The 9,860-nt window shown below is 53.5% G+C and overlaps 4 protein-coding genes across 4 annotated transcripts; 2 read left to right on the top strand and 2 right to left on the bottom strand.

Annotated features, from left to right (window-relative positions):
* Positions 1-1,444: 1,444 nt before the first annotated feature.
* Positions 1,445-3,262, top strand: C8A04DRAFT_24378 (uncharacterized protein; the record flags this gene model as incomplete). The annotated part of the gene is made up of 5 exons (XM_062779123.1): positions 1,445-1,593; positions 1,703-2,293; positions 2,379-2,714; positions 2,793-3,118; positions 3,195-3,262. 5 exons carry the CDS (start codon positions 1,445-1,447, stop codon positions 3,260-3,262), a joined length of 1,470 nt encoding a protein of 489 aa, XP_062641194.1.
* Positions 3,263-4,471: 1,209 nt separating this feature from the next.
* Positions 4,472-5,192, bottom strand: C8A04DRAFT_24377 (CybS-domain-containing protein; the record flags this gene model as incomplete). The annotated part of the gene is made up of 3 exons (XM_062779122.1): positions 4,472-4,824; positions 4,969-4,986; positions 5,051-5,192. 3 exons carry the CDS (start codon positions 5,190-5,192, stop codon positions 4,472-4,474), a joined length of 513 nt encoding a protein of 170 aa, XP_062641193.1.
* A 510-nt stretch (positions 5,193-5,702) lies between these two features.
* Positions 5,703-7,822, top strand: C8A04DRAFT_33919 (uncharacterized protein; the record flags this gene model as incomplete). The annotated part of the gene is made up of 3 exons (XM_062782653.1): positions 5,703-5,938; positions 6,005-6,445; positions 6,529-7,822. The coding sequence occupies 3 exons, from the start codon at positions 5,703-5,705 to the stop codon at positions 7,820-7,822; spliced, it is 1,971 nt and encodes a 656-aa protein (XP_062641192.1).
* A 281-nt stretch (positions 7,823-8,103) lies between these two features.
* On the bottom strand, positions 8,104-9,658 carry C8A04DRAFT_24375 (nitrogen permease regulator 2; the record flags this gene model as incomplete). Its single annotated transcript, XM_062779121.1, has 3 exons — positions 8,104-9,050; positions 9,128-9,565; positions 9,616-9,658. 3 exons carry the CDS (start codon positions 9,656-9,658, stop codon positions 8,104-8,106), a joined length of 1,428 nt encoding a protein of 475 aa, XP_062641191.1.
* Between the last annotated feature and the right edge of the window lie 202 nt (positions 9,659-9,860).

The following is a 9,860-nucleotide window of genomic DNA, read 5'->3' as shown; positions in this document are numbered from 1 at the left end:
CGACATTGGCCAGCACCGTCGAGGCTCGAACAGCCAGCATCATCAATTAGTCTCCTCTTTGGGACACGCGCATGCACTCACTTGAGCCTCTGCAAGATGGGGGACGTGCAGTTCACCCATACAGAGAGATGGGATATTTTTCGTTCGGAAAAGCATGTGTGTGTTCCGATTTTGTTTACATAGTGCTCTCCGCCAAGGCGGGTGATGGGCGACGCTGAGTTCAAGCACAGTGCCACAAGCAGGTTGTGCAAGACTCGAAACAAAGTATCAATCCGCACCGGGGACATTCGATTTCTGAGGTTAAAGGTGAGAAAAAAATAAGGAACAAATCTGTCTGAACGTGTAGAAGCATGAATCTACGACACTGCACCAGCATCGGCATTACGCATGATGTTCAGTCGATCATGTTGGTATTTTTGGATGAGCACCATGGAGTTCAAGAACGTTCGAGGATCATGGAGAGTCGGGCCATCTTGCTCGGGAGGGGCCGGATTGTCCGAGCTCCTACGCCCCGCACACTGTAAGCGCGGGATCCACTCCTGCGGAAGCGGACATCAATTCATCTGTCACAACCCGACCTCTGGATTGGCGTCCTCAGCCCACCAAACAATGCACTGTTCAACCATACACAACATCCATTCTCGTGTACATTCAGAATGACGGTCGAGTCAATATGCATGACTTCGAGAAATCGGGTTATCCATTAGGCAGAACACTTTCCTTTCGAGCCGTGACATCTCGCCACGGTGCTTCTCCTGTCAGGCAACCGTTAACGTTGGCGAGCCAGACCGGCTTGGGGGTGCTTCGCCGGGACAATGAAGAATGAATCGCGCTTGTCAGAGCTCATTTCCTCTTTCGAACTTCCAACGCCCCGGCCATCGAAAGCTTAATCGTCTGGACCGTTCTCCACGTAACCAAATAGACGCCATAGACGCGAGTCGATCGATATCCAAACAGGTGATTCGCTCTGCTGTTGGGGGGTGGCAGTGCAGCAGTTCTTTCACGATAGCCATTGGGTGAACAGGCGACCGGGTCGAGGCACGCCCGAAGCATGGGCTCCCGCCCAGTATCCCTGCTTCCCGCCCGCTGCGCTCATGGACTGTGCCTCTTCACCAAGCCTGGTCAGAACAGGGTCTTCATCTGCTCCTTGCAGAGCCCTGGGGCGTAGCATTGAATCGGCATCGCGCTCCCTCGATCTCTGGACGGAGCCGGGGGGAGGGAGCCGGAGGGCTCCCTCAATTCAGGCTTTAACTACTTAATAAGGCCGTGGTGGGTTCCTTTACCCCAGATATGTTTTGTTTGACTATTAGTATGTATTCGTGATCGTCACCAACAAGCATTGAGGTCACGGTCCACCAATATTCCGTGTCTTGCTGCGTTACACCGGCTGTTATATCGGCGCTGATTCACCGACCCCCGACCTCCGACCCCTCTATCACCCAGCATGTCGGTCTCATCATCATCGCCCGTCGCTGCTTCATCCCCGCCCATCGTCTCGTCTCCCACGACAAGGAAACACCAACAGAACTGTACCGAGTGCAAAAGGCTAAAGCGTGCCTGCAACAAAGGTCTTCCTTGCGACAAGTGCCTCAAGTAAGAAACTCCCCACCCAGCCCATAGCTCATGCTCTCGGACGCACGCTGTCTTGCGGGAGTTTAGTGTGTCATTAACTGATATTTACTTATCCTTCTCCTTTTCACAGAGCAGATCGAACCTGCGAATATAGAGACCCTTCCGACGATGGCATCCTTGGGCCGATATCCGCCGCTAAGGACATTCATTCGCTCACTTTTGGCACCCTCCTCGACGTTCTGGTCAACAAGCCGAGGGTAAAAGAGGCGGTCTCAATGTACTTCAATGGCGTCAACTCCTGGTTCACCATCGTGGAGCGGGCCACATTCGATAGGGACCTAGAAGCCAACTGGGGATCCCTCAAGGCCGAAACTAGCGTTCTGGCTCTTTGCATGGCTCTTGTCACCTACCCTCCCAACCAAAGGACCAGCAAAGGAATGGGAGACACCGCCTATCCTTCTACCAAGGCCATCATGACTTTGATCCGGAGCAAGAACCCGCCCTCGCTTCAGCTCCTCCAAGCCGAACTTCTCGTGGCGTTGTACGAGTTCTCGCATTCAATGCCACACCAAGCTTGCTTGTCCCTCGGGACGTGCCTCCAGATGACCAAGACCTTTGGTTGGCATAAGCCAGACTTTTGGTCCCCGGAGCGCCAAATATCTAAGCCGGCTGAGTTGAAACTCTGCTCTATCTTGTGGTGGGCAATTGTCTACCTTGACTGGTAAGCACCCCTATCCTTCTCTTCTTGAGCGCTATTCCCGGCTTTCTATTTTGTATGTGAACAATGACTAATGGCGAAATGCCAGTCTCCTTAATATTGCCGACCAGGATCAAACATACACGATGTACACTCCCGGCCTTCCATGGAACGTCATTATCCCCCTCCCAGAGAATTTCGACACTCCATTCGGCCATGACGGCGAAGTACAGGGATTCCGGGACCGTCACAATGACCACATCGAAGGCATGGTGTTTCCCGAAGCGACCGCGGCTTGTTATCTCAGAGACGTCTTGCAGCACCTATCAAACCCCGGAATACCAAACGCTATCGACTCGAAGCTTATCATAGGGCATGCCAAGGACCTCTGGTCCGCAAAATGGCAAGCCGGTGACCGCAGCGCAGCGGTTGGGGCCGATTTCCTGTTAGCATTCCTCCGCTATTCTCCATGTTCTTGCCACCGTTATGTGATCTTAGCTAACACTGTGAATTCCCTGGTTAGTGCCTTGATGAAACTCAACTATCCCGGACTAATGGGCATGCATGACCCCATGGAATTCCTGATGCCAAATCCGAGCCATACTCAAGCTGTCAGCAATACTCGCACGGTCATCGAAGTCATCCACGGAAAAGCTGGCAAACTCCTTCAGGCCGATAATCACCCGAACAAGAGCTCTATCGATCCATGCTGGGCGCTCGCCATGTGCCAGGCTGCGTTACTTCTTGTCTGGCACGGAGACGATGTGTTTGGCGATTCCAGCTGGCGTCAAAAAGTTACTACTCTCAAGATGGCACTTGATAAAGTCTCTCGGACATGGAAGGTTGCAGGTGAGTTTTTCGAGAATTGAAGCTTTGTTATCAAGGGGGTTCCAAGAGTCGGTTGCTGATTCTTACTGTCACACAGAACATTTTAGCACGAGGGTCCAAATCGCCGTCGACCATCGTCACACCGGACATAACGCCAAACCATGAGCCCCAAAGAAAAACAATTTTTCTAAAACGACAAAAAAAGACGGATATTTTTAGGAAGATGGGCGGTTGATTCACTATTTCTTATTTCAATATTTTCAGCTTTCGCTCAGCGGTGACACATTCCTTCGGCGTCCGGATTATTGGTGGGATAAGATACCCTTTTCGATATTACATATTATCAAGTATACGGCCTTGACAACGAGGCAGATATGAGCGTAAAACGCACTCCAGCCTCCTCATCGGCATTGCTTGGAATTTTGCTCTTTATCTCGACCGCGTTATCTTTCCTCACCTGCACGCCCCAGCCGCCCCTTTTCTCCGACGTTCCTCGCATTATACACCGAGGCCCTCATTCCATTTATTTTAACCCCATTCATATTCTCTCGTTTTACCATATACCCCTTACTTACGTGTTGATTTACCGCTTCCCCCGATGACCAAACTCTTGTGGCGTCCTAGGACTGAGATCAGGGTTTGATGCAGCGGGTGATTGACGGATAGGCGGGAGTTTTACGGACCTCTGTTGACTGCCGGGGTCTGCGATGAACATTTTTCACCTTGATACTTATTAGATCTATTGTCATGATACTTTTAGACTACAAAAGCATAAGATTAAGTTACCACCACACTTACACGAGCCTGTGGGCACTCGGCTAGCGGTCAAACGCTGAGAGTTGCAGGTCATGGTTGCGTGCAAAACCGTGTTGTTTATGGTGGCGCCCTTCGTGAGTATGTTGAAGGAGTACAGGTGGTTAGATGCACATGAGCTCACAAACATCCCTAAATTGTTGTGTAGGACTTGCTTGTTGATGGCGAGGGAACGGTCTGTAGTGGGAAATTCGACGTTCCCGTCGACCGAAATACGACTTATTGGAAAGTACAAGGCGTATGATTTTCCCATTCTCCTCATACCAAGTGATCCAAAACCGGAGTCTATCGAATTGGCCGTCTTATACAACTCTTTTAACTTTACAACCCAACGCGCAGCCATCCTGCCGTTTACCTAGACGACCTTCCCACACACCTGCAATGGGACTCCTGCCACACCGACCCTAACCGAGACAAAGGGAAACAGTTTTGGATAAAACCCATAAACAGATACCACAATTTTGTCATCAAGGTGTGGCCTCACGCCAAATATGAGCCAGCCACCCGCCTCCCTTCTAGCCAATGACTCCGCATCCAACCCCTCCCATCCAGCCCATTCCTTTATGCCGCCCAAATACGCTTGATAGTCTCGGTGATACCCACGTCGGTGGTTTCGAATTCGTAGAGGGCTAGGCCGACGACGGCTGTGGCGGCGTTGAGACCCCACATGAAGAACTTGCGGGCGCGTGGGGTCCGTTTCTGAGGGAGGTAGTCGATGATTACGTTCTGGAAGCCAGTATGCGAGTGAATGAGGATCGTGGCACAGAGGATGGCGTCGAGTGTCGGGTTCAGCGAGCCGGCGGCGAACGGAGCAACCGTGAGGGGAATCAAGGACCCTGCGACCAGACGGTCAAAGGTCCAGTGGTAGGACCCATGCGAAGGCGAGGGCTCTGGTACGGGGGCGGCATCGTTGACTGGATACGGCGGAAGCTACAGTTAGACTTGAATTCGGGGGTTGGGTTGGGGACGGGTGGTGTTGTGGGATGATTTGGCCGTCGAATGCCTCGCAATGTCTCGGCAGAGAGGGAGGGAGGGAAATGTGCGCATATCATTCATACCTGTGCCTTGAACGTGCTCTAGGGTGCGGGGTTAGCGAAATGAGTTAAGACAAACACTAAGGGGACGATCAAAGGTACGTACGGGGAAGGGGAGGTAAAAGACACCTCCTGCTGGTGGTGTGGAAGGCGGTCGTGCGGGCGGCGTTAGTGATGAGGGTTTGTTGGGGGTTCGGCTTGACTGCGGCAACCTGCCGCAGGAGGGAGGAGCGAGCAATCGATGCCATGGTACCGGCGGGGTTGTATTAAGAAAGTAGGGGGCCGGTTTCGTCGCAGGCTACGGGAGGAATTGGTCCTTGAATCTGGAAATGGCACCGGCGACAGCGATAGCGAGGACGGCGGAGCGAACGATGTTCGCGAAAACGGTTGCCGAAGTGGTTGCTTTGTTCCTCGGCAATCGGGTCTCAAGCCCACCAATCGACGGCGACATTGATGTCAGCCGAAAGCCCCACCACCCCACCAGATGGTTGACCAAGCACGTGCCAAGTCGCTGCACGTGAAAAGTCACGAAATGCCATTTAACCCCACACCTATGCCAAGAAGATCCACTAAAAATGGGCTGGATTGCTTGGCATCAAATCCCCTGTCCAAAATTTTGGCCAGCGTCTCGTGGGGTCCTTGTCGCAAATTGTCGACGGAGACTTCCACGGCACGTTCGGGATTGCGCGACGCACCGAAGCATGCTATCGACACGGATTCGGCTTCCAGAAACTTCTCGGAGGTGAATAGATACATCAATGGCGTCCCCGATGGCGGTCCTCTCCCGGAGAGGCACCGTTTGCCGGGGCTGCCTTCCAACACTTGCGCGAGGGGCAGCGCCAGGACAGCGAAGAAGTGTCTCGATGAAGTTCTTACAAAAGACGGCGGATGCCGAGGCGGCCTGGGAAGAAAACTCGATGTTAATCAGGGCCGGGGAAAAACCCCACCTGTTCGATATTTTGGAGGAACGAGGCTTCGTACACCAAACGGCTGGGTAGGTCGGGCAATACCTCGTTCACGATCATTGGAATCTGGCTCTCTAACACGATGTTGACCGTAGGTCGCCCGAATTGATTCGCAAAATCATGCTCAAGCACCGGGTATCCGCCTACGTTGGCATCGACCCATCGGCGGCCTCGTTGCACATAGGGCATCTTCTCCCTCTGATGCCAATATTTTGGATGTACATGCATGGGTATGGCGCTCACACGCTCATCGGTGGGTCGACGGTGAAGATTGGTGATCCTACGGATCGCCTTAAAGACCGGGAGGCTATCAAGGGCGAGGTGCTTGCCATAAATCTTACCAAGATCCACTTTCAACTGAAGAAGCTATGGGATAACGTCGAGATCATGGCGAGGCGGTTTGGGTACCAAAAGGAGTGGGCTTGGAGGCGGGGTTTGATCAATAACAACGTTTGGTGGAACTCGACTCCGTTTCTGGAGGTCCTAAGAAGGGTGGGCAAGTCCACTCGCGTAGGGCCGATGCTGTCTCGCGAGACGTGAGTACAAACCAATCTTTTTATTCCGCCGGAGGGGCGACACCCCGTCAAGTCCGCACACTGACCACAAGTTCGTCGTTTAGGGTCAGACGGAAGATGGAAGAAGGGGATGGCATGTCGTTCGCCGAATTCGCATATCCCATAATGCAGGGCTGGGATTGGTGGATGTTGTACAACAGGCTCAAGGTGCAGATGCAAATTGGCGGTTCCGACCAGTACGGCAACATTATCGCCGGCATAGACATTTTCAATACGGCACGAGACAACGAGCCTGACCCCTCCAAGGCTGAAACTCTCACGTTGAAGAACACCCCGATCGGGTTCACTGTCCCGCTCTTGACGGACTCGTCCGGCGTCAAGTTCGGAAAGACAGCGGGCAATGCGGTGTGGCTCGACCAATACATGACGTACACCCACGACTTGTACGGCTATCTTGTTCGCAGGCCCGATTCCGAGGTGGAGCGCCTCTTGAAGCTGTTCACTTTCCTCCCCCTACCGGATATCGAGGAGATCATGGTGCAGCAGAGGGAGGATCCGTCCAAGCGCGTCGCCCAACACCGACTCGCTAGTGAGGTTGTTTCATTGGTTCATGGCTCGGCAGCGGCACAGGAAGCAGAGCAGCGGAACAGGATGATGTCCGGCCAGGGTGGGGTGACCATTGCGATGGAAAATAAGGAACCGGACAGCGAGTACGACATGCCACCGCACCAGACAACACTCAACACCGCACCTCGGATTGACATGACGCTACCGAAATCGTTGATCCTGGGCAAATCGATTGGGCGTATTATGTATGGCGCCAAGCTTGCTTCAAGTATCAAGGAGGGCCACCGACTTGCCACCCAACAAGCCGCTTACATCGCCGGTATGCCTGGCCGCCCCGTAGGACTCGGCCAGCCCATGGATCCCGCCCAGCTTACTTGGACTCCTATCAAAATCTGGTTGCCGGAGGAGACTCAGAAGTACCTGATCGGGGGCAAAATCCTCATTCTCCGTCGTGGCAAACACAACGTGCGCATCATCAAGGTGGTCAGTGACGAGGAGTACAAGGCCTCCGGCAAGACCTATCCCGGTCAGCCATACGCCGGCCGTCTTCGTCGTCTCCGCGAGACGTTGAAATTGATGAAGGATGGGGAGATAACGATAGAAGATGCAAGACAGGTGGTGGACCACATTATGCCAATACAGTCGCGGCCGGGTTTGAACTTCCCAGCTATGGGTCGGGGGGCCGGCGAATTGACAGCACTCCAGACTCAGATAGAGGCGTTCCTCGAACAGGCGCAAACGGAAGAAAATAATGACGAAGAGGATAACGAAGAGGATTGGGACACACCATCGCGGCGGCTTTCGGACAAATCAACCTCGGGTTGGAGGTAGCGGATATCTAGGAATAGATACTCGAATGGGTGGACCTGGAGCGTTGTTTGCATTGCTCCCGTTGGGAGAGGGACAACGGAAGGCTGGGGGCCTTCTTTGTACGACTAGGGAGACGAGTCGTGTACATACAATACCTACATACACACGACTATCACGCACCGTGGGATGGGTAGGTATGTACATACATGTATGTACCGAAGCTAGATATGGACACGCTTAGAGTCTCCGTTCAAAAGAATTGTAACAACATTCTAGATTACATTACATCGCTTGGCAATCTATCACCGGTACAGGACCGTCAAATCTCCCGCGGGCGCGGAGGGAAAGCTTTTGAGTTTGTCCATAATCTCCGCATCCGTCAGGTTCTGTTCCGTGATAATCTGGTCAAATGTGTGGCACCCGTCCGTGTACTTTTGGAGCGGATCACCGCCCGCTACCGGCCGCGCTTGGCCTGTAGCCAGCGCCGCCAGGTACTGTTTGGACACGACGTGCTTGTGCACGCGGTACAGGCAACCCTTGATCACGCCGAATTGAACCAGCCGACGCACATCGACAAACCGCAGCACGTCGAGCCCGCCGTCCATGTGGCCCTTGAGCCACTCCATGACGGTCTTGCTCACACAAAAGGTGGTCATGAGCTTGATGAGCATGTAGTTGGGCACGCGGTGGCCGTGCGTGGTAGTTGTGACGTTGCCGTTGCTTGCATGATCAGGTCCTCCTTCGCCTGCACGCCCGCTTCCACCATTGCCATCGTCATCATCATCATCGTCCCCATCACCGTTCCTCACATGGCCGCCACCGCTGCTGCTTCCACTAACACTACCGTTGTCGTTGCCATTCCCACCACTGCTACCACTAGCACCAACACAAACATAGTTGGCGCATTCGTCCACGATGCCACCAACATTGGCGACAAAGTCATGGATCCCCGGCCGCGGCGCGTAGCAAGCCCCAAAGAAGAACATATCCAGCAACAGGATCGTGTCGTAATAGAGCAGATGGCGCAGGGCAAGTTGGGCCAGCTCGAGAGAGACGTCGGCGAGAAAGGCGATGCGCCGCACATCGGAGACGCCGTCAAGGTGCTTAATGACACGTTGTAGCGTTAGGTCCCAGGTCGGGTCGACGATGTCGGCAAACTTCATTTTGGGGACCGGCACATGCCAGCCCTTGACCTCGGGGGGTGTAGGGTGATGCGGGAAGAGTTTCATGTTAATCGTGTTTGCATCATCTGGATATCGGGGTCAACATGGTGGGGAGGTGAGGTATAAGCGGGAGAAAAGGGGCGAGTCAAGAGGGCTTACTTACCGACAGGAATCATGCACTCGCCGTAGTTGTTGAGATCTTCCTTGATAATCTCTAACAGCGACCCAATGGGCCGGCGGGCATTGGTGGCGTCGACTTCTTGGCTGAGAAAACCGCTTTGCTTCTCCATTTCGGCAAACGTCACGGCCAGCCGCCGGACCACGCGTTCGTAGGGGACTTGATCGATCTCATTCTCGACGACGAGACCAAAGTTGAAGATGAACTCGTTACGATCGTATCGCGGACTGGGGATGGAGACAGGGAATCCGAGCACGAAGTATTTGCCGTCTGGGTCGGCGACGGTAATGTAGCGGTTGCAGAAGGCCTGGCGTGGGATGATGTACTCCTGCAATACGTTGAAGTCGAACAGAGGCGGTTTGGTGATGCTAGTCCCGGTGGGCACGATGCAGCCTGGAGGACTTTGAGACACGATCTTGGTCCCTATTACGGTCAAAATTTGTCGGATTGGAGAATGTAGTCAGAGTTGGTACCTTCTTGAGGGAAGAAGCGGGCGTAAAATATCCCCTGAATCATGGTGGAGAGCGATGTGAGCGCGGCGGGTTCACGTCCGATCCATGCTCTTTAAATCCTTGCTGCTTTAACTCAATTTAGGGACAAAAACGAGAGGGTCGTCGGCACGGTCTCCCGTCTCTGACCATTACGGAATTGGATAATGTTGGAATTTTACTACATGCGATTCGAGGGGAGCGAGGGGTTGTGAACATCGATTGTCGGG

Source organism: Dichotomopilus funicola, assembly GCF_033296635.1.
Source record: "Dichotomopilus funicola strain CBS 141.50 unplaced genomic scaffold C8A04scaffold_2, whole genome shotgun sequence".
In the NCBI taxonomy this organism is placed as follows: domain Eukaryota; kingdom Fungi; phylum Ascomycota; class Sordariomycetes; order Sordariales; family Chaetomiaceae; genus Dichotomopilus; species Dichotomopilus funicola.
This window is presented reverse-complemented; position numbering and strand designations above follow the sequence as displayed.